Below are 25,659 nucleotides of genomic sequence, written 5' to 3'. Positions count from 1 at the left end.
CTTATCTTATAATGAGATCATTTTCATATAAAAAGGACTGACATCATTTGTTTGCAATTACTGTCTCCTTTTAGCTGCTATATGGTATACCTTATTACCATTTCAGTTTTAAAAGTACTTACTAGATAAACTAACACAGAGGACTGCATTAAATGTACCAACGAGATAAACTACAAGGAAATAAAGGAATATACTCCCAGAAAAAAAATCCCACATACTCCTAAAGGCCAGTATATTCTGGGAGGACTTTAAGTAGACAAACTTGTAATGATGCAATTTACATTAAAATTTTAAAAAGCTTTGTACATGGAATTAACATACCTGGATAGATACATTTCAGCTTAATTATACTATGGATTTACTATCTATCAAAATAGCAAAAAAGGGTATTACATTATACAAAAGGAATCATGTGAACCAAAATATCAGAATTTGTTTTAATATTATTTTACTTAAGTTTAGTTTCTACGATATCAGTAATAGCACTGCCATTTTTCACCCAACTCAGTTCAAGAAAAAGTTAATACTAACACTTCTAACAAAAAATTGCACTAAATGGAAAAAAAAATGGTCTTCAGTCTACTCACCTACAAGGATGAGGGAATTAAAGACGATTCCCTATTCTTCTAAAATACTGGTTATGCTTTATCTGAAAGAGTGAAGTTCTGATTCATCTTAAAATAAGGTAATGTTGAAGACAGCATTATTTAAGTTCTGTCGAGGACTGAAGGGATTATTACTTTTTCCTTTTGGTGCTGGCAATGGAACCCAGGGCCTTGCATTTTACTCATCATAGTAAGGAAAATAAACACAAAATGCCTTCAGAAAATGAATTACCATTATCTTTCTTCCAACTTCACCTATACTTAGATTAGACAGTATTTTTGGCCTCAGATGTCACCTAGAACCTTGTTGTAAACTCAATTTTCCTAAACCTTCTTTAATAATGAAATATTAGAGCATTTCATATTGCATAGTCTATAAAATATGAAAATTATACCAATGACTCAAACGACTCAGTACAGTAAAATTTCTGGAAGAGTGGATCTTGTTCTTTTTTGTACCCCAAGGTCCCCAGGATCCCCGTATGCCATAACTGAGGGCAGTTAAGGTTGCATGGTCCTCGTCTCATTTTAACACTATTAAAAATGTCATTGTTACTTGTTATGGGTTAAACTGTTGTCCCTTACTTGTCCCCTAAGTTCTTTGTTGAGGACATGTACCCTAGTGTCTCAGAATATAACCTTCGTTGGAAACAGGATCATTGTAGATGTAATTAGTTAAATTCAGCTGGGCACAGTGGTGCAAGCCCGTAATCCCAGTAGCTTGGGAGGCTGAGATAGGAGGATCGCAAGTTCAAAGCCAGCCTCAGCAAGAGTAAGGTGCTAAGCAACTCAGTGAGACCCTGTCTCTAAATAAAATACAAAATAGGGCTGGAGATGTGGCTCAGTGGTTGAGCGTCCCTGAGTTCAATCCCCGGTACTCCAGGGGGAAAAAAAAAGGAAAGTTCTTTTCTTTCCTTTGGTACTAGACATTGAATCTAAGGGTGCTGTACCAATGAGCTACATCTCTAGTCCTTTTTATTTCTTATTTTGAAACAGGATCTCACTAAGTTGCCCAGGCTGGCCTCAAATTGTGATCCTCCCACCTCAGTCTCTTGAGTCAATGGGATTACCAACAAGAGCCACCACATCTGACAAAAGGGAAATTTGATAAACATTCATACAAGGAGAGCATCATGTGAACAGGAAGACAGCCATTTCTGAGCCAAGGAGTCAATCCCAGAACAGATTCTCCCACACAGACTTCAAAGGTAACCAACTCTGCATATACCTTGATCTCATTCTCCTATCCTCCAGACAACCAGTTTCTCTTCTTTAAGTCATCCAGTCTGTCACACTTTGTTACAGTATCTCTAATAAATGGATACATTACTACACCATAACTAGAAGAGTTTTGTCTAATAAGAGTCTCAAAGTATTTTCTAACAAAAGAAACTTGCTTGTTTGGTCTGTTTTCTGTAACTTTTGCTAAATACTTTATATATTTTTTGATGTTAAAAAGCTGTGTCTCCTGCTAGCATCCCTCACCCCTGGTGTGAATGTGTTTACGTCACATTGTATATCCTTCCATCCTCTGGCTCCCTAGATCAGTAAATAAAATTGATGTAATATAATTTATAAGTAATACTGTTGACATTCTGATCCCAATGGAGGCTATAACCTGCCCCTCTTCAGCCCCTCCCCATGCCCCATAATAGCATCCATGTGTATTAAAACTGAAGAAGTAAATGTTTAAAGAGTTAAAAAAAAAAAAAAGTTCAAGATAAAACCCAAAATGTGAATGCACAGCAAATTATCTTAACATATTACACACTCTTAAGAATCTTATGAAGCCACTTTCACACTAACATGAAATTTGTTCATATTGTACAATTGAATCAAGGGGCTCACTGATCCTTCCTGACCAACTCCAAACACTGCTTAAGATGCACAGACCCTTGCCTGAGAATCCCTGCATCAATCCATAGTGCCTACAGGTATGGGGGTATGGTGGGGGAGGCAAGATCACACACCAATCTTTCCAACTAGAAAATAAACACATCGAGCACATCTTTGAATAAGGAGAAAGAGCCCAGAAAACTAATGACAAAACTTTTCCCCTCTATATTCTTAAAAGAGGTTTATAACTATAATATTATTTTTTTAAAGAGCACCTCAAAAAAAATTGTGGACAACTATATCTGAAAATAAGAACTATGTCATCATAACATATTTCATCATAAAAAATGAAGTCTAATACAATGATCCATATAATGAGATGAAACTCGTCAAAGGTAGACTATGATTTAAATTCTTCTTAAAATTATGAACATTACCTATTTAACTCATTTCTTTTTTTTCTTCAATTTCACCTTTATTAACTGACAATAACATCATGACAGAATTCAAAGAACAAAAGACTGAAAAACAGATATTTAATAATTTTATATGAACATTATCAATCATTAATGGCATCCTGCCAAGCAAGAAAAGGTTCTCCTATAAACACACACTAAAATGACATGATATGGTCAATAAAAAGATAACTCCAATATCCAATTATGAAGATTCAAAACACTTTCCTTTCTTTTCACAGCTAATTAGTTCTCAGTAGAAAGCCCAACGGAAAGATATATGGTTAATAAACAGAGACTAAGAACAATTTGAAAAACATTAACCCCTATTTAAATAGAAAAGAAAATGAATATTAGATTTTTGCTCTTTCAAAATGTGTTCATCTAATTAATTCAGTCTAGAAGTGATCCACGGAAGAAAGCTGTATTCTATATTGCAAAAGTACATTTAAGTGAATTAGGCATTATTAAGGCCCAAATCACTATTCTATATATATTCCACAGAAATTATAACTGTAAAAAGCAGCCAATATGAAGTAGTAAAAAAAGTTGCTGGACTGACAATCAAATGGAATGCTTTTCTTACCAACTACATAAATGACTGAAAGCAAGATCACTTAACCTTTCTGGACCTTGGTTTCCCATCTAAATCTAAACAAGGGATTTAGATTGATCATCTCTTATGTTTCCTGTCAATTATCAAAATGATTCCCCAAAAAACAAAACAATAACAACCACTATAGATCATAAAGTCTGAAATGTCTTTCATAATTTCTGGTAAGATGCTTTATGCGAGTAATACCAATTCATTAGTTGATTAACCAAGGAAGAGAGAGATTTCTCACCTGAAAGCGTATTGTTCTGTAGCAAATTCCGAAGCTTACTACAAAGCTGGATCATGCTATCCAACTGTCTGTTGATCTTGACATCTAGTATCCAGGCTGGAGTGTAACACACTGGACATCCAGTTCCAATACAGTCACTTACACAATCACTTAAATTAAAAAAATAAAGAAACATCAGAATCTGAACTCCAACAAAACAAAATAAAAAAACAGTGGATTTTGAGCAGAAGTAAACAGCAGAGGTTGTTCTAACATGTAACAGCCAATTTGTTCAGTTAGTGTTTTATCAAACACACATACACACACACATAAAATCTAAATCTAAAGCTGTTGATGTAATTTGCTATGAGAGACTTCACTTTGCCTGACATTGATCAGGCAAATAAATCCACAGCTGCTAAAGGATGAGGTAAAGTGAAGATGTAAATAAACAGATCCAGTATCTAAGTCAATGTAGCCATGCATCTGAACCTCTCCTATCCTAAAGCTGAACACTCTACTTCATGGAAATGCCTAAAACTAGTGCAAAGAGACTGGAAAAGTATCTTTAGTTTCATTTTTGGACAAGTATGTTAAGGCTTTAGTTTGTGAGAGAAGATCTTTGGTTCTTTCAGATAAGTTAATCTGTAGATTCAATTACCTCAATTGTCTGAGTGTTACAGTCTCAACATTAGGATAAAAGTGTTTTTCTAACTTTTGGGATTACAAACCCTCTGGAAATTTTATGAACATAAATACAGATTCCTGTAAAAACTTTTAAAAAGAGTAATGGTGCTCGACAATGCCCCCTGAGGCACATTTTTGAACTCCAGAATCCTATAAATCTACTCCTTCTTTTGCCTCATCAGATAGGTGTTAGTTAACATGGGAGTATAATAACTGTAAAAGTCAGGTCTTCCCCAAGCACTATACTGCCATGTAACCCATTCATTTATAGGCACAAAGGATCACTACAATATGAACTATCCTTAGACAAAACCTGTGGTATTTCAATTTTTTTTTTTTTTTAATCCTTGGTTCTTAGCATGATTTTTGACACAAAACACTTGCCCCCTCCACAAAAAAAAAAAAAAAAAAAAAAAAAAAAAAAAATTTAAAAATGAATCTGTAACAACTATTCTGGAGCTGGAAGAGACCTTTGAGATCATCTAATTCAATAAATGCCCAAATTCTTTACCAAAGCAACTCCTTAAGTTTGTTTGCTTACACTGCTTAACTTGATCCTGGTACAGCAGTGTGAACTTGTAGTCCTAGATACTCAGGAGGCTAAGTCAGGAGTATCATTTGAGCCCAGTACCAGTCTGGGCTACATAGTGAACACTATCTCAAATAAGAACAGAAAAAAATAAATAAATTTACAAAATAAAGAAAAAGAACTCTCTTGATCCCAACACACCCAGGCAATTTAAATAGATTTTTGTGTACAACATTTGAGGAATACCAGTAAAATACAATCTGAAATCCATTCCTTAAGAACCACTGACATGTTTTCAGATGAAGCAAATGAGATCCAGTTAGTTAAGTCACTTTCCAACACTGCAATACTACTTAGAGCAGGCTATTTTATATTTTAGATACAGATTAAGCATCCCTCATCTGAAACCAGAACTGTTTGGAACCAGAAGTGTTTCAGAGCTTGAAGTTTTAGGACTTTTGGAATATCTGTACAGACTTTATCAGTTTAACATGCCTAATATGAAAATCCAAAACTTTTTGAGAATCATGTCAGCACTCAAAAAGTTTCACATTTCAGAGCATTCTGGGTATCAGATTTCTGGATTAGGAATGTTCAGTTGTATTCTGTTTTATAACTTTCTCAAATTATTATATAAACATCAATCCAGAATTCTGAAAAATACATCATTTCTCAATAGATCTACATAATGCAGTGAGCCAAAAGATCAATTCAAAGTATTGGAGAAACCAATGGAATTTAATGCAGACAGTCCAAAAACATATAGCTTCAGATTCTACTTGTCAAGTTTTGGTATAGTTTACCTAAAAGAGCTATTAAAACATGACTTTTTCCAACAACAACTATGCATAAGGTGAGATATTCCCTACATATTTGAATCAAAATGACACACATCACAACAGAATAAAAACTATACCAAACATGAGAATCTAGTTGTCATCTATTAAGCAAGACATTAAAGAGATTTGCAAAAATGTATAATAATTGGATTATAAAACAGTTATTTTTAAAGTGTTATTTATGTTAGTACATAATGGGCTTATTGTTATTTTAAATGAGTTATTATGTTTTAAAAAGTCTCCATTTTATACAATCAATTCATACACAAACACACATACACACAAACAAAAGCTCTTTATGGTTCTCAATTTTGAAAAGTATAAAATGATCTGAGACCAAAAGTTTGAGTATTCTTGCCACATGCCTTAAATTAATTATACCTTAAAGAGAGCACATGAAATACTTTATCAGGGATTGGCACAAGCATATAACCATCCCTCAATATTCACAGGGGATTGGTTACAGGACTTCTGCAGTCCCCTATACCCTGTGGATACCAAAATCTCTGAATGCTCCGGTTCCTTATATAAAATGGCATAATATTTGCATATAACCTATACACATTCTCCTGTATTCATTCTTTCTTCATGCTAAGTTGCTGAGTACTGACACTGGCCTGGAACTTGCACTCCTCCGCATGCCACCCACTCAGCTTTCCCATACACTTTAGATCATCTCTATTATTTGTAATACCTAATACAATGTAAATGTTATAAAATAGTTATTATTAAACTGTACTATTCAGGGAAAATGAAAAAAAATCCTGTATATGTTTAATAGGAATGAAATTTTGTTTTAAATATTTTGATCTGTTTGATTGAATGTAGGAAAGAGAACTGTGGAGAGAGTCAGCCATACCTTGAAATTACCACAACACTTAATATTAAAATTTGTACCTCTTCACCCTGCCCTACCTCTATTTCAGTTGAATTATTTCAAAATCATCTTTTAACATTCACTAGTCATCAGTTTTATGAAACTTAAAAAATCTACAAAGAATCTAAACACCTGCCCTAATGCTTGGCATAATCTAATCACAACAAATCCTAACTGCACCGAATGGATTCTTTCCTCTGTTCATGTTATATACACAGAATCATTTTCTCTTTCAAGATATTCTCATTTCTCTCTTAATCTTTTATTGGCCATTTTAAGTTATAGACCCCTTAGAATCTGATTAAAGGTATGGATTCTTTCTCCTCACACACATTTTACATATAATTTCATTATGTTCTACTAGTTTTGTTGGTGACCTATTGTACACAGTGAGCAAACCCATGGTGCATTAACTGAAACAAGATGTGCTTGCTACAGAGTGGGGACAGGGAGTGGATGAATTCTTAAGGGGATCACAGAAGGTATTTTAGGAGGCAGTGACAGCTCAGCTGAAACATAGCTCATGAAAAGTCAGACTCAAGGTATATTCCACATGGAAGAAATAACAAGTGCAAAAGCCCCGGGGCGAGTTTAGAGTGTTTAAGGAGAAAGTGGCTAGAATAATATGAGTCACAGGGAAATGAGGTCCACAAGACAGGAAGAATTATAGTTCCTGTACAGCCTCTTGTGAACCTACATACAGAGTTTGGACTTTATTCTAATTGTAATAGGAAGCCACTGAAGGATTTTAAGGAGGGCAATAATATGGATATGATTTACACATTTAAAAGAACACTTGACAAGAAAGTAGAAATGGCCAGGCACAGCACACCTATAATCCCAGTGACTTGGAAGGCTGAGACAGAAAGATCCCAAGTTGGAGGCAGGGTCCTGTCTCAAAAAAATAAATAAGTAGGGCTAGCAATGTAGCTCGGTGGTAAAGCAGCCCTGGGTTAGATCCCTAGTACTAAAAATAAATAAATAAAGTAGAAAATGGACAAGAGGTAATGATGCCAAAAAGGAAAATCTAGGTATGAAACTATTACAACAGTCTGGGGAGAAAGAAAACAAAAAAGATTTTCAGTGGCAAATATAGAAAAAAGTAGGAAAATTCATGATTCAGCGCACATTTTAAGGTGCAATTGATAAAAATTAATCATGTGGGATAAGATGAATGAGTAATCAGGTATGAGTTGCGGTTTTCTGCCTTAAGCAAAGACAGTCTTCAATGAAGACTGCCAAGGCAGGAACAGGATGAAGGGAAGATTATCAAGAGATGTACTGTGAACATAACAAGTTTGAAATGTGGTTTCATTATACAAATGGAGATATCAGGTAGGCAATAATACCATCTCCTAACCCCTCCTCCTACTGTATGTACCCTCAAGTAATATGGATATATTTCTAGAAAGAAAATGAGACCCCAAGCATACTGCCTCCCACGTATCCTCAAATCACTGAATTCACATATTAAATTGTTTTCATACATACTCAAACTTCAGAATATAGTTTGTTCATGCCAGATAGTCACTCACATAACTAGAAATAATTAAAAGACTCATTCAAAGGAGCCTATATTATATGCTTAGGTCAAGACATTAAACTCTGCAACTAATTTCTCCTGACAAAGAAACAAAATGAGATAAAAATATAATCTTATAACCTATAAACCAGGGCCTTTCACATTATAACATGGATATGATTCCATACAATTATATGAACTGTGTTCCCTCAAAAGATGCTGAAGTCAACTCCCTAGTACCTGTGAATATGACACAGTTTGGAAACAAGGTCTTTGTAGATGATTAAGATGAAATTACTAGGGTGAGGCATAATCCCTAGAACTGGTATTCTTAGAAAAGGGTAAATGTAACCAGGGAGAGAAATATGCCATGCCAACAAGGGAGAATGCCATGAACAGGAAAGCAAAGAAGGAAGAGAGAGATACATCTACAAGCCAAGAAACTGCAAAGATTGTGAGCAACCTTGAAGAAACAAGGAGGGGTCAAGAACAGACTCTGAGAACCTTCAGAAGGAATAAACTCTGTCAACACCTTGATCTTGTACTTTCAGCCTCCAGAACTCTGAAGACAATAAATTTCTATTGTTCTAAACCAATCCATTCTTGGTTCTGTGTTACAGCAGCCCCAGGAAACTGACACAAAAATTCTAAGAATTAGACTTTCATAATTTATAAGTCTAGATTTAAAAAAAAAGGGCATTTGAATTATATAAGACATTAATTCTTCCCCAAAAAGTAGCAAAGCAAAGGACTAAGCTTTGTGACTTTGGACAAGTTATACTCTTGGAGCTTAATTTTTATTTGTAAATTACGTCAGTTATAAGGATCAATATGAGATTATGCACAGTAAGTTGCTTTGCAGGCTATGAAAGTTACACAGACATGAAGTACCATTATCAACATGATTATACAATGGTTACCTATTTAAAAATATAGTTACATTATATATATCAAGCCCTAATTACTTACCTACAGAAGATGTGCTCACACCCTCCTAAACACACGGGCTCCCTCAGAATATTAGTGCTGTTTGAACAAAGGAAAATAGTTAAGACTTAAGAAATTACGAACATTTCATGCCCAACATTTATTTCATTAAAAACAAGGCCCAATACCACCACATTTTTCCTTTCACCAAATAGAAAGAAAATACTAAGAATAAATTCATTTAAAAAGCTTTTACTCCCCTAGTTAAATATGCTCATAGTATGACTGCTGAATTCAAATTGAAAACTATCAAAACCCAGTGCAAGTGGTAACATTTTTTATAATGTAAGTCAAAGGAATGACCTTGCTTAATCATCACTAAACCTCTAAACTTCTTGGTGAGAAAACTAACCATTGGTATCTTCTTTCACCTACTAAGGTCCATCTTCACCAAACAATAAAACCAATATGGTAAAGACCACAAGTCTCAAAATGTGACCCAATAATCACAATGACATAATTTACCATCCAATGGAGAAATTTCTTGATAATTAAATTTCTTGGGTGGTTGATAACTGTAACCAACAAATGCAACCTAGGACTATTCCAAGAAAACTAGGACATATAGTCACCTTGACCATAAGAATCCAGAGATTCCCCTAAGCAAACATGTATTTCTTTTTTTTTTAGAGAGAGAGAGAGAGAAAAAATTTTTTTAATATTTATTTTTTAGTTTTCGGTGGACACATCTTTATTTTTATGTGGTGCTGAGGATCGAACCCACCCGCCCCGCGCATGCCAGGCGAGCGTGCTACCGCTTGACCCACATCCCCAGCCCCGCGAACATGTATTTCTGACAATTAAGTAGCCATCTATTTCTCACAGATGTCTTGTCCAAAAAAAAAAAAAAAAAAAAAGTCACTCTCAATTCACAGCAAGTTGATTGCTTTGTTCTTTCAGCAACTGCAAACAGAAATCATCAAGCTGGCAGTCCATAGACTAAAAGACATTCACTTCATTTAGAGAAGACAGAAACAAAATATTCCCAATGTTGTCCATCAAATACCTGCTAAGTTTGATAGCGCTAAAAAGCTGCCGGTACTACCTAATAAACACACATCAAAAACACATATCACTACAGTCAGTGCATATTATGCAGCAGGAGCACCCAGAGAAGTAAGGCCGTGAATGGATGAACATTATGTGCACTAGGTTTATAACGCCAACCCCAGGATCTCCAGGTATTTATACCATCATTATTCAATTACCTCTGCACACATACCACATATCAATAAAAATAGTCCTGCCCATTTCTTGAAAGATCAAATGCAACACACTGCACATTTTAATAGATATAAACATTAAAGTGAAATTGAGCTTTCAGAAAGAACACAAAGAACTGAGTACACAGCCACAATATTATTTCTCAGGCTACTGAAAAGGGTGCTCACTGACATTATAAAACCCATTACTTTTTAAAAACTCACAATAACTGATTTTTCAGCCACACTACATAGAACATACAGATAAAAATATGACTTCTGTGATTCTGGCAATTAAGATCATCTTTTTTATACAATGTTCAAACTGCCCTAAAATTTTTGCTCATTATTTGACCTACGAAAACTAACCCCTTTTTTTCAATCAAGTGTGCTGAATTTTACTTCACTGTAAGCTTTGCCTCTTAAGATCTAAGTGTGATATTATCACACTTTCTCCTATCACAATACCCTTCCTCTTTCTCTTTAATTTCATCACCCTTGCCAATACCAATTGCTCCCCACACTGAGAAGATTCTGTTCAGCCTAGTAGTTCCCTGCATTCTCTATCCAGCACAGGCTGCAGGTTTAACTCCTCAGAACCATTTTTACCAGTACTTTAATACCGCTGAGCTCTTCAACGCTGATGAACACCAATCTCCAAAGCTAGACAAGTCAGAATCTATTTCTTCCTTGCCTGCTCAGGCTATGAAGAACCATGATAAAAAGAAAGATACACAAATTTATCCCTAAAAAACTGGCATCTTTTTCAACTTTGTATCTCACCAAAGTGATGTATTAGATGAATTAGATGATCTTGAATAAACAAACCAATAGATACCTATTTAAAACAATCACCATGCTTCCAAACCTCCTTAACCTTACTGGACTCAATGGTATGAGCTTGTGACAACCTAGACACATTTCTATGACTTCACTAGTAATCTTCCCCTTCCCCAAGGTCTTCACTCATTCTTCCTTCTTCAGATGGAATACTTTGTCTCTAGCTTCCAAATCTTCCATGTGTCCTAAAGGAACTGATTATCATTAGTTATGCTTCTTCATTCACTCATACCTAAATATGCACAGGTAATCTCTCCCCCTACCTAAAAACCACTTCCTTTTGACTCTGCCTCCCATTCTACCTTCTGACCCAGCTCCTCCCAGTCTTGAACAAATAAAAGCTCTAAAGTAAGTGCTCTACACCAGCAGACTCCATCTCCTTCCCATTTTAGCTTTTCCTTAGCTGCTACTTTTCCTACCTCTGGATGTCAGCACACCCACCTCCATGCAGGCTCAGCCTCCTGGCTTTCTCTGTTGATTCTTCATTCAGTGCCTTGATTCTGCTTCCAAAACTTTAAATTGACTTCTTCAGATGAGTCTGAACCCTTTATCTATAGTTCTTACCCTTCACCCTAGCAATAAGATGCTATCATGTAATTAGCAGTGACTTAATATCTATGAATAACTGATCAGTAGAACTAATTATTCTAATTAGTGAGCTAGATGACTTTTTTGAGGTTGTTAATAAATGAGGGAAATATGAATGAAAAGCATATGCATATCTGTATGCTCAGGACCAGGCAGAGACTGGGTAGTGCCAATTCTCAATGGCGTTCAAGAGAAGATGATAGAGGGCAGACAATGCACAGAAGTGGCGCCAATCTGTACCAAAGCCAGGCTTTTTGAGAATGGCTAGGGCTTTTAGCTGAGAAGATGCCATGAAATAAAAGAACTTTTTTTTTTTTTTTTTTTTTACAACTAGGAGTTACTGACCAAAATTTTAAATGCAACAAACTTTATTTTTCTGCAGTGGTGGGGACTGGCCTTGTGCATGCTAGTGGTGGGGACTGGCCTTGAGCACTCTCACTGAGCTACAACCCCAGGCCAAATGTAATTCAACTAATTCCATCAGGAATTTATGTGTGTGTTATTTTCACTTTTTAAAAATTTAACAGTAAGCCAGGCATGACGGTGCACACCTGTAATCCCAGCTACTTAGGAGGTCCTGCAACTGAGACCCTGTCACAAAGTAAAAAATCAAGAGGGGCTGAGGGTATAATTCAGTGCACTCCTGGGTTCAATCTCCAGTACTGGGAAAAAATAATGTAACATTAAAATTTTCTTCATAATCACTAACACTCTACCCATGCCATCTTTTCTGTCACTGCTCCTTAACAAAAGTTCTACTCTGGTGAAACCAGTGTCTGCAACAATTCTCAAGTATCTTATGTTCAATTCCAGCCCCAGGACTTGGCTCAGACTACCTTCCAATCTTCCAAGCAACTATCCAAGTCCAACACATTACCCACTTAATAAAAATGATGCTAAACAAATAAGCACAGGAATTCTTGGGGTTTTGTTTCCATGCCATCATTTATGCAAAATTCGCATCAGACACCAGAAACATAAAGATCATGAAGTTGACTATGTGTCACTCTTTCCTAAGGAAATTATAATCTAGCTGGATGGTTATAAAAACCAAATTAATATATGACTTGAGAGGAATAAAACATCATAAGGTTCCAAAAAATATGAGCAATAGCATTCCATTCCATGTCATTATCAATTATCAACTAAGTTGTTGGGTTTTTGTTTGTTTTAATTTTAACTGATTCTCTATTTTCCTTATCTCCAAATAAATTATAGCCTTTCAGACAAGAAACCTTGAATTTCATTTATCTGAGCTCCCCAACCCAACATTACCTGCCTAACATGGTGCTACATGAGAGCAAATTTCAGTAAATCCTTAATGAATAAACCAAATAGAAGACTACATACAAAAATGTATTTGTATTAGCAATTCCTTTTTATCCTTAATCTATTTTTCTGTTTTATATACACAAATATTAGAATAAAAAAATCCAGATGAGTAAGACATTTACTTGCATGAAACAGGATTTCTGTACTTTCAAAATTCAACTAAACTACTTTCTTCCCATCTTCAGTCATACTTCTATAACTTTTTAAGTTGATTTGACTAGATCAGTTCAGTCAGTGGATTATAATTTAGGGAAGAACTAAGTTGTGAGAACAAATAATTTAAAAAAAAAAAGATACTACTGATATAAAATTTTCCTTGAAAAGAAAAAAAGACTCAGTTTAGATTATAAGACTGAGAATTACTTTTTAACTGAATGGCTCCCTAAGTTCCTATAAGAAATCAAATGCTATTTAAAATTAGGCAGGACAACTACCTCAGTGCTCTTACATTTTAGAGAATCCCCAAAGTATTTTTAAGTCATGGACCAATGCGTTTTATATGAAAATGTACAGGCTCTCCAAACCAATCAAATAATTTGTTATATTTATCTTTAGGAGAATAAATACACAAAGTCTTTAGTAAGTATGGTGATGGATAATGACATGGAAGCATCTTGTTCAATATACTTATTTTTTACATAAGATTCAAGTAAATCACAAGGGAAAATTCAAAATCTTATCAAACTGTTTAAAGTCAATAAATATTGAATGATAGAGTCAAATATCCCAAAAGTCAAATGGGCAACAGAAGTCTGTCTTTTAACAGGAAATTAATATAAAATCTAATTACCATAGGAGAATCTACTATTTCAGTCTCAGAGAATACCACGTATGCCTGACTTAAACAGTATTGGCTATTCCGTCTTTTATTCTCTTTTCTCCAAAATAAAGCAATGTCTAAGTAACTGCTCCTCTTCCTGATCTTTTAAAGCCCCATCTCTTCCACCTGACATTCAAATATTAAGTGTACATGGCTCACACCTAGGCATTCCTCTCTTCCCTTCTCCCCCTTAGAAGTGGTCCTTCAATCAGCATTTATATGCATCAAACTTCCTGCTGCCATCCTAAAATCTCTCCTGAACCCAGACTTGCTTAACAATAACTTCACTTGTAAAGTCATTTCCTATGCTATGGGGGACAGTATAAAGGGTCATCAGCTGAGTGCAGAGGCCTGCACCCAAGTTCAGGAGTTTGAGACCAGCCTAGGGAACACATGGAGACCTATCTCAAAATAATTTGTTAAAAAAAAAAAAAAGTAAAAGAAAAATTTAAGAAAGGGTGTCCACATGTCTTGTATGTTTCTCCAGCAGTCATGCTAGCTGGGTGTTCACCCATTACAGAACTGTGGGTATGGTGGATTTAGCTCTAACTCCCAAAAGAAAGACCAAGATCTACAAATGCCCTGAGGCTTAAGTCTCTGCTCAGTTTGATTAATTAACCCCAGAAACCTCAGAAGGATTCCTGCAGATTCAGGTGAATTAACTAGGTCATTCTGGTATTACCATTTTGTAACTGTGATCCTACCTGATCTAAATTTTTTCATGATTTAAGAAACACTAAAAAACTACATGTCTGGTACTGTGGCAAAAAATGTAAACCTGTCTTTATGAAATATTTAGTATAATTGAAGGAGACAAACATCAATCAAAATATCACATAAATAAATAAATCCCACAAAACATTAAATTCAAATTTGGAGGATATGATGCAAACTGAACACCAACAATGTGTGTGCTCCTTTTTTGTGTACATTAATATTTTTTTAGTTGTTAATGGACCTTTATTTTAATTTATTTGCAGTGCTGAGAAACAAACCCAGTGCCTCCCACATGCTAGGCAAATGCTCCACCACTGAGCTACAATCCCAGCCCTACATTAAATTTTGATAAAAAGTTTTACCAATATTTTACACACAATAACACTAATAATTATGAAACCTGCAAAGTGCAGGCAGGTTTTAAAGGTAGCTAGTTCTTGTTCTTCATATTATAGAGAAAGACAACAGAGTCCAGGAAAGCTATGTGAATTGTTCTCTGTAGGAAATTAACTACAAGAACAAATGGAACAATCTGTATCAATCTGATCCTGTCTTAGCTCCATTTATCCTACAATTCTTTTTAGCACACTGTCATTTGTTAATAATCCCCCCTCTCATTATTAGAAATGGCTCCATTTATAGAAATCTATCCATACCTCAAAGACTAATTCAGAAGTCCATGAAGCTTTCCTGCACTGGACCCCCACCCAAAGTATGCTTCTCCACATCCCCTTGGCCTTCATCACAATATACCCTGAACTGTGTGTACATTTTACCCCTTAAAATTAAGTATACATCCTGTAAGGATATAAAATTCATCAATGCTAACTAATATACTGCTTCAGTGATTTCTTGTTATTCTAATGAATAACCAGCACCAGAGCAAACCAAGGGGAGCAATCATTCCATTAAAGGATCACTGGCCCGTTAAGAATGCCTCTGAACATTCAAAACTCCTAAAGAAAGATAAAAGCTGAATGCTGGAGTCAGGAAATCTATCCTTTATTTATGAGTATCAATTCATTTAATTCCCATAACAACCTAGCAAGGTAAAAACAATTACTAGCTCATTTTGCAGATAAAGAAAAGGAAGCATACAAAGATCAAATAACATGGCCAAAATCATTGAAGGATTTTAAATCAGAGAGTCTGATTCTAGAATCCATGCTCAAACAACCATTGAGCTAGGCTGCCTCAAAATATAAAACAATACAAAATTAATTTTGATTGCCTTTTAAATGACAAGGGTGATGTGGGGGAGGGGGGACCCACCTACTCTAAAAGTTATAAAATCACATTTTAGTTTTTTACTAAAAAAAAAATTTTAAAGCCCAATATAGCGTTGGGGATGAAGTTCAGTGTTAAGAGTGCTTGCCTAGAGCACATGAGGCCCTAGGTTCAATCCCAGCATTGCAAAAAATAATAACAAAGGCCCAAAACACAATGGTTGTAAGTCCAAACCACCCTACCCACAATTTATGACAAGAGGTACTTAATTAATTCACAAAACTCCACCATATAACGCCTGGGGCTTTTATAGGGCAGCTCCTATTACTATTTCCTGCTTCCTGTAGAAATACATTATTACTATGCTCTCTGCCAGCCTCTCAAATGATAAGGTCTTCCTGCCTCATTTTTCCAAATCTTTAAATAGCTTCTATCTTGTTGTGAGACTTGGCCCTAACACAAATGTCACATCTGGCCTCTTGAACACTTTCATCAGCTTCACCTTGAAGCTATACTCATGTTAAAGGTCAAGAAAGGATGCCCTGTAATGTAGCCAATTCACCCTCACCAGCAAGAAATGCTTGCTGCAAAACAGATCCAATGTGCTACCCAAGACAGGTGACAGCTGGGAACACCAGATAGATGACAGCTGTAAGCTGAATGTGAGGGTAATCGGGGTAATCACTAGCCCACTGGATAGAACTTTGAAACTCTGTAAAAGGACATACTGACACAATTTCAAATAACATGACACTGCTTTGAATGGTGGCAAATGAAAGCAAGAAAGAAGCGGGCCACCCTGAGTTACTACCTTCCAGCAATAATGTCACACAGCTACTAGGGCAAAGACAGAGATAAGAAGAATATATTTGCCCCCTAAGGTAAGGTACAACAGGCCATCTTTGCTCACTATAAGTAGTTCCAAACTTTCAAGAGGGGAAAGCAAAATCACTTCTAAATATTAAGTGCCATGTGATATAAAATTTTAGATCAAAAACAATTTTATATTTAAAGACATTTTTCCTGTTAAAACTGAGATGGCAAACTATATTGCCTGTGGGCCAAATCAAGCCAGCAGTCTGTTTTCATACAATTCCCAAGCAAAGAATGGTATTCACATTTTTAAGGGATGTAAAAAAAACAAAAACAAGAATAGAAACAAGGGCTTCAAAGTCTAAAATATGTACTGACACTTTACAGAAAAAAACTGTGGAGCCTTATGAGAATATACACTCTAAAAAAGTTACAGTTCATCCACTAGTGGTTTATAATATTAAATTTTAAAAAACGGAATTCAGTATTATTCTCTCAGCAACTAGATGAAAGATATTAAAAAATCTGGGGCTATCTCTCCCCCTGAAGATGGCCCACATTCTCCCTGGAGTGCATATTCCTTGCTTTACCCCAAAGGCTTCTTCTTTTTATGAGATTTATTCATTCTCCCTTGAGTGTGTATCTACCTTCCTAAATAAACCTATGTTTAAAAAAAATCTGGGCCTAGGTACTGATGGCTACCATCAGACTTTTGGCTCTTCCTGTTTAGTTCATTCAGAAGCAGAGACATCTTTTTGTACTTTTATGGCACTTATTAGTTATCATTTACTCTATGATAATCACCACTCAACAATTTACATGTATAATTTCATCTATTTTCTCCCCTCTCCACACAGAATATAAGGTCTATAAAAGTTGTTTGTCTGCTTTGTTTATTACAAAGTCCCCAGAGCAGTATCTGGCACCTTGCAGGTGGTGAATAAAATTTATTACAATTATTATTAATAAATTCTTGCAGGAGAATGAGCTCATCATTACTTACACACAGAGAATGAACTTCTTGGCTCATTCAATAGTGTCAAAGCTGGAACATGAACTCAGGCAGTCTACAGTCTAAGTAAGTGAAATGCATTCCATACAGAAACTGGTCATCTAAACGTTTAATTTAGAGTACTGACTGTTAGGGTGTGAACTACAACTGCTTCTATTATTACAACTAGAAATGCTACATTTAAATTTTTTATTCTCAGATGAATGACCCATATGTTTAGGGAAAACAAAGACACACAACTCAGAATATCCTCATATATTCATTCTAGCAAAAATGCCACTGTTCTTAGGAGCCTAATGATGTCATTTTGTTAGATATAAAGTTTTTGTAAAACAAAATATTAAGTGCAAAATTTCTGTGACAGTTAAGTCGTTTTTATTTTTAAAGAAAAAATATCTGTGCATGTAACACAGCAATAACTGAATTCTACAAGTTGGAAATCAAAGGGAAAAAAAAAAATCAAAACGAAGTCCAAAAGGAAATACTGTTGTGACAGTTAAAAGCAGAAAGTATGCCAGGATGATCCTGATGCAGAAATACTCAACTGTGCATACAACAGTTGCTTAATAAATGCTTTTAAAGATATGAAAAAGCCCTTGTTGGAACTCACAAACCTTCTTGGATTCTATACTAGAAAAGGCTACAGGAAAAGCAGCAGCAAGAAACACCAGTCGTTTAAATGATGCCTTTGGAACGAATACACAGTCTAAGAGGGGAGCTAGAAATGTGGCTCGGTGATACAGGATATCACTGGCCTTTGATCCAACCAAGGAAAGGAAAATTAGAATAGTGGTGCCCATCACATCGTCATTGTCAATAAGCCCCTAACAAGCGTCTCTAACACTCCACTCTATTCCCCTAAAGTTGTTATGAGGAAAATGTCAAAAAGGCCAGCTCAGCAAAGACTAACTACCCTTCAAACTTCAAGTTCCTCTATTGCGGCCCCAGCCCTGGGCATTCCGGGTTCAAGGGCTTCCCACCGTGCCTGGCACCATAAAACGCGCCAAAGCCTTAGCCCCACCCCAGCCCAACAGGTTCAAACCCCGGAGGTGGAGCCAGGGACCCACAATTTTGGCCACACCTCCAGCACTTCTGCAGCCGGCTGAAGTTCCAGAACTTCCGTTTTAGATCGGAATGGAGCAAGAGGCTGGAAAGCCGGCCGGAGAGGATGGGAATGGGGACCTGGGCGGGGACGACTAACGCCAGATCGCTGGGGCAGGACTAACTCTGCACGCCGGCCCGAAAGCCGCACAGGAACCTCAGGAGGAAACGGCAAGTGGGAGAGGACCCTCGGGGGTCGACCATGCCCAGAGCCACTGCCCCCGTGGCCACCCCCTTGAGCCAGACTCCGTCTTTACCAGCGCGAGCAGCGCAGCAGCTTCTCCAGGCGGTCGAGCGCGGCGCGGCTGTGGGCCCAGGCCCCGTCACCCGCCGGTTCCATGTCGGGCGCGGGGAGAGTCTCGTTCCCGGAGCGGACCCTCGGCTGCCGGCTGCGCGGCATCGCCTCGCTGTCGCGGAAAGGCTCCTCGGGGGCCGAGGGGCCAGGCGGACTCGAGCAGCGTGGGGCACACTGCTGGCCGGGGAACCGACCCGGTCGACCCGTTCCCGCGTCTGGGCGGGCGGGACGCCGGGGGGCGGAGCGGCCCAATCGCGCTGAAAGTCCCGGCGCGCGGGACCAAGGGGCGGGGCCGCGAGGGCACGCTGTGGGCCGGGTGGGAGGGGCCGCGGAGGCGCGCCTGGAGTTGGCGGGAAGTGGGGCCGGCCGCTGGGAGAGGTGGAGCCCAGGGTCTTTGCCAGTCCATGGTTCTGTCGCCCAAATTTAACTCACTGAAAATCACCAATGGAGAAACTTTTCGTTATAAAGAGTGCCCCTTAGGACGAGAGGTGTAGCCTGGGTAGAGCGCTTGCCTAGCGTGGATTTGAAGCACTCTTGATTCCCAGCACCACAAAGAAAAAAAAAAGTTTTGCCTGCTGTTGAACTTGGAAAAGCTTTGCCCCTGACAATGCAGATAGCACTCTCTTTTTCCCCAAAGAAAGTAACTTTTTCTTTTCTCCCTCTCCCTACCCCAATGTGGAGTATAAGAGCCAATTAAAAACAAGGAAGGTTTCTATCTCATTTTATGAAACTAATTGCAAAAATTTCTTCAAATGCATGTTTAAAAAGTTCTGGCTTACTTTACAATATGACAAATAAAATTTCAAAAAGCATTTTGCTTATTAGAGAGTGTGTTTACTTTTTCCATAAAGGTCATGTTTTACAAATAACACCAATGGAGCACCTGTCCATTCTCCACCCCAATTCATCACCAAGTCCATGTTTTTGTTTTTTTTCCCCCAACCTTCTCTTTAATGCACCCACTTCTGTGTCTCTTCTGCAGCCCCAGTTGTCTCATCCTCACATGTACTGATGTATAACACTTCAACTGGCATCTGCTTGTCCACCCAAGTTCCCTCCTATCCTAGGAAATATCTAAAATATTTCCAAATGCAAAATTCATCTTGGCACTTTATTCAAACTCTAAGGATATTTCCCTGCCCTTTGATTCACATGACCTCTGATGCTTCTCAAAACATTCCCCACCTAATAGTGTCCCACCCCTACAGGGCTTTCCTTCAAATAAGGACCTGGCTGCCTCTGGGCTTTTGCACAAAGATTCAATTTGGAATCTGGATTTGTCCTCTTCCCCAAGTTGACCAAGACTCATTCTACCCATCTCAGCTCCCAACACAGCCCTTCAGATGCTTTCCTGGCCACTCAAATAGATTCTTTCAAGTGCTTCCTGTCATTATAATCTGCATACATAGATACATATATGAGTATATGTGTTTCCCCCTCCAGTACAAACCCCCCCGAAAGACTGGTTGTCTGACCTGATCCCCAGTTAGCAACAGCCTGTAACATGTAGTGCATGACTCTAAATAGGTCTTAAGGATTGGAATTACTGGACTACATTTATGGCAGGCCTGCTTTGCTCCACCATCACCACTGCCACCACCATAATACCTGCTTTAAGCCTCCAAGGAACACTATGAGTGAGTATTGTATCTGTTTTGAATTGAATATTTGGATTTACCTCAAATTTACATGTGTACATCCAGCCTCCAGAATTGTAAGAAATACATTTGTTTTGTGGGAGCCATCAAAACTATGGTATTTTGTTATAATAGCCCCAACCAAGATAGCATACTTGCCAGGCACAGCCTGCAATCCCAGCCAGGCTGAGGCAGAAGGAACACAAGTTTAAGCATCAGCAATTTAGTGAGACTCTTAGCAAATTAGCAAGACCCTGTCTCAAAATAAAAAATAAAAATGACCAGAAATGTAGTGTAATGGTAAAGTGCCCTTGGATTCAATCCCCATGTCAGAAAGGAAGGAAGGAAGGAAGGAAGGAGCATCCTTCATAAGAGGATACAGGTGTAGCTCAGAGATATTAATTGATTTGAGGCAGAATTTTTACCCAGACTTTTTTGATTTTCAACGGCTCCACTAAATTATGAAGGTTCAACAAGTTTAAGTGGCTGGATCGAAATCATCCAGTTGTTAGTGCAGGTTCAATGAACAAAACTAAATTAGGTCTTTTTTTTTTCCAGTACTAGGGATCAAACCCCAAGTCACCCAAGTGTTTCACCACTGAGCTATACTCCCAGCTCCTAAATTAGGTCTTACAAATGTTTTAACTAGACCTATGAATGTATATAAGCTAGCCATGTTATGGTGAGATTGCAATAAATCTGAGTCAATTTTAAAGTAGGAGATGGAACCATCTTTATTCACCAGAGCTGGCAGGATGAGGGCAAGCTGCAAGCCTGCATTCTGTGACCCCTTCCGGGGGTTAGAGCAAAAACCACAAGTAAAGCCTATCAGTACATTAACCATAAGTGGCTGTTGTCATGATTCAAAACCATAAACAAAAACCATGAGATCTAAAATCATAAGCAAAAGGGGAGGTGGGTCAAAAGGAATCTAAATGTGTAAAAGTCGAAGAATGGTTACTAACTTCTAGACAAACATTAACATTCTATGTGGTTAGGGTCCATTGCCCAAGAAAAATGATAACCAAAAAGAGAACAATTTTACATTGTATAAGAAGAACAGAAACATTTGCATTTCTAAGCAGGGTATGCTAAGCAGGCTCAGGATGGCAGAGGCAGAGTTTTCTCATGGGAGAAGCATTTCTTACATGACCTGGAGTTTCAAGGTAAAATGGAGTCTGTTTGGTCATTGCCCATATAGCCTGGCCCATAACAGCCAAATAACTTTTTTAAACTCAGAGGTACCTAAGAAGTTGTTCCTTGATTATGAACCCTGTTAAGCCATTGATTAGTCTTCTGGGGACTGGGAAAGTCAAGCTCTAGAAAACGTTAATGTTAAAACTTGAACAGACACTACAGTGTTAAGGGAGTAAACTGAGCATCTTGAGTCAGTTCCACTTCTGATCTCACATTAGGAACTATTTAAGTCAAATCTCAAGCTCTCTGAGCATTTAGTTTCTTTATCTGCAAAAGGGGGAAAATGATGCTTACCATATAGATGTTTGAAATTACTAAGTGAGATTAAATATAAATCACCTATATCATAAATACTTAATAAATGGTATCTAATATGAAGATGATTTTGTGTGTATATTATAATCAGTACAATTACTGCTTTGCTTACTAAAAAAATACCATGGAGTATTTTTATCAGATGCTTTTATATTTTTTTCAGACTCTTTTTTTAAAGTTAGGATACAATTGTGCAGAGTAAATAAAAAAATCACATTTTGGTAAAATACTTTGGGGGCCAGACAATTGTAATTGGCTTGTTTGTACAATACTATAAATCAGTTATTATACAGGTGCAATGAGTTCTTTCTCCTATTAGTTTCCTATTTTCCCTCCTTCTACATTGCCCTCTATCCTCTCCCCAAGGCTCATGACATTCTTGACAACCATAGTAAACTCATAAAGAGAACTAGCAAGGTTACTCTCCCACTGCAAATTCCTATCCCTGTTTCTTCCTTCAAGCCTTAGTCTGCTATAGCTCAAGTTGCTAGTGCTTTGCTTTCAGGGGAGATGGGTTGTGTTTTTGAACCAGTTAATCCCTTCAGTACTAGATCCTGAATTTCAAGAACCAATTCCTTCTCACTTGTCCATGTACATTTGTATGTAAACAATGAGCAATTGTTTTAGTCAAGTTTTTTGTTGCTGTGATCAAAAGACCCAACAAGAACAACTGTAGAGGAGGAAAAGCTTATTAGGGGACTCAGGTGGTCTTAGTCCATGAAGAGGCAACTCCATTCCTTAAGGCCAAAGATGAGGAAGAACATCAGGGCGGAAGACTGTGGCAGAAGAAAGCAGCTGAGAATATGGCACCAAGAAGCAGACAGCTCTGTTCAACAAGGACCAAATATATACCCCAAAGATACACCTCCAGCAACCCAGCAGCTCCAGCCACACCCTACCTGCCTACAGTAACCACCCAGTTAATTCTTATCTGTGGACTAATGTACCCGGTAGGTTGAGGCTGTCATAATCCAATTGTTTCAATTCTAAGCTTTCTTGCATTGTCTCATACAGGAGCTTGTGGGAGACACCTAATATCTAAACCATAACAGCAACCCTTCAAAAAACAAAAAAAAACAAAAAACAGCAACTCTTCCAGGTACACCACATTGTGTACAATCCTGGAATTCTTGAGTCGGAGATGTAGCTTGGAGATATAGCACATGCATGAATGCCTTAGGTTCAATTCATGACATCAACATATAAATAAATAAAATCCTGAAATTCTTCTCCCAGAGGAAAAAAGTTCTGCAAAGAAATTCAATCCATCAATAAAGTCTTAGCACAGGCTCAGTTTACAGCATTAACAATATCTTCTCACTTTAAAAAAGGCTTAATGATATCTCTTATATTCCTTTCAGACTTTCTCTGCAAGGACTTCCTGTGTACATAAAAGTTTAGGTTTATTGCTCCATCTCTCTCCTGGTCTATTTTTTTCCAACTAAGCAGTAGCCCCAAGTGTGTTAGATTCAAAGTTATTCACCCTCCCCCAGAGTAACACTCTGGTCCTGGAGGATTCTCTCCATGCTTCCTCCCTCTTCCACACAGTGCTTCAATTATCCTCTGTAGTGCTGCTCTGCTACAAAGGCATCTCCAGCCTGAATCTCTTTCCTAATCTTCAGGCTCAATATTATGGTTTGTTGAAAACTGTCTCATCACTAATGTTTTTTCTTCTGTTGTATTGTGAAGGGTTTTAGAAAGTAATAAATCTTTCTTGTATTCACTTGGCTAAGCCTATCTAACAAGAAAAATGGGATAATCGTAATACCCAGACTCTCCTCCCAAGGAGCGTGAAGATATTTTACAAATTCCAGCCTTTATACTAATTCTTCTGGCTTTTCATTAGGGTATCATGCAATAGGATCAAGCACTTTGATACTTTTGAGTTCATCTTCTTTGTCAGATACAAATTTTGTTTGCAAGAACTAAAAGGAAATCTAGAGTTTAGGGGGAAAAAGATAATGCAGTTCAAAAGTAATTGATGAGGAGTAATCAAATATAGTAGTTGACAGAATGGAACAAATCACCCCAGAGTCTAGGACTATGGAGTCTGCTCTGTTGCTCTGTGCATTATCTAAGATAGCCTCCCTGTGTGAAATGCTATCAGCCAAAGTTAAAGTGATATGCCCTGTGCTATTTTTTTTTCCTGAAATCCAATGTGGCATAGTGATTAAGTGTACAGAGTGAAGATAAGCAAAACCAGGTTATAAACCAGGTCCTACCATTTACTAAGATTGTGTCTTTCATCTTTTGTTTAACCTACCTGAGGACTTATTTCATGTTTTGTAAATTTAGGATTAATATCTGCCAATCTCAGCAGTGGTTGGGTATACAGTTAGCAAGCAAAGGTGCTGATTACAATAAACTAACTCATTGAACTTCAGTGAATAATATCGAAGCTTAACGTACAATAAGCACTCAATATATTTTCCCATTTTTAGGACTGGTTTTATCATTGTTGAGTTAAGCCAGATATATTTGCTTTAAAATTCTCTCATGAAAGAGTACATATTCTACGCAAGAAGGAGCCTCTCATTTTGTAACTGTTAGAACAGAGATACTTGCTATAGCAATTCCTTTGTAAAATGATGTAATAACCCTGAAAGGAAGCTTAAATCCTATTTAATGATCATAATCTCTTTTTTTTTTTTTTTTTTTTTTTGCTCTAAGAATTAAACTTTTTTTTTTTTTTTTTTTTTCATAATCTCTTTTAGTATCATCTGAAATACATCAGCTACTATATTCCTAACACCATCCTTGGCATGACATTAGGACCTAATAATGAAAATCTTTAAAATTTTGGTTTAATTAACATGGAGATCTTTTATTAAAATCATTTTCTTGCTTCTTCAAGAGAAAAAAAAAACCTCAGTAATTAAAAACAGCTATTTTGCTCCTGTGTACTACAGACAGTTTTTATGATGTAAACACACCACGTAGATCAAAAACCAATCTATACTTACCACCCATAGGTATCATGATTAATGCGGATCTTCTCTTGATCGGTTCAGTTGTGCTTATGTGTATTGATCAAGTTATTGGCTGCAATGGGCTGTCCTGAACTATTCTGAACTGCCACAGTCTCTGCTTCCCACATACAAATTCAGTCACAATGTCACGTAGACCTTGGTATTCGGTGAAAATTTACCCAAGCCTCTAGAAGTATCTACTAGATGTTTAAGACAGTTTTTGGAAGGATGTTTACTCCATTCTTGTAAGCATCTGCCAAATTTCTGTCACAGGATCAAAAGCAACTAGTCTAAGGACATAGTTACATTAATATGTCCCTATAACAATTGTTGTAAAGGTTTTGGTATCTTCTGTACTTCCTGATCATTTATCAAATTTGGTCTGACACAGATATTTCACTGGTCATTGTTTTTTGTTCAATAGACTTCAGAG

The 25,659-nt window shown here is 37.1% G+C and overlaps 1 protein-coding gene across 1 annotated transcript in view; it reads right to left on the bottom strand.

Annotated features, from left to right (window-relative positions):
- Positions 1-19,337, bottom strand: part of Bard1 (BRCA1 associated RING domain 1) — a 74,397-nt gene extending 55,060 nt beyond the window's left edge. Inside the window, exons 1-3 of the mRNA XM_046462931.2 lie at positions 19,071-19,337; positions 9,144-9,200; positions 3,742-3,890 (exon numbers count right to left, since the gene is read on the bottom strand). Of these exons, the coding sequence (XP_046318887.1) occupies positions 3,742-3,890; positions 9,144-9,200; positions 19,071-19,213 (349 nt within the window). The 5' untranslated portion in view covers positions 19,214-19,337. The remainder of the gene's footprint in view (positions 1-3,741; positions 3,891-9,143; positions 9,201-19,070) is intronic.
- Between the last annotated feature and the right edge of the window lie 6,322 nt (positions 19,338-25,659).

Source organism: Marmota monax, unplaced genomic scaffold, assembly GCF_021218885.2.
Source record: "Marmota monax isolate L192 unplaced genomic scaffold, Marmota_monax_Labrador192_F-V1.1 WCK01_AAM20220418_F8-fsc00136, whole genome shotgun sequence".
NCBI classification, from domain to species: domain Eukaryota; kingdom Metazoa; phylum Chordata; class Mammalia; order Rodentia; family Sciuridae; genus Marmota; species Marmota monax.
The sequence above is the reverse complement of the archived record's forward strand: the minus strand, read 5'-3'. Positions and strand labels throughout refer to the sequence as shown.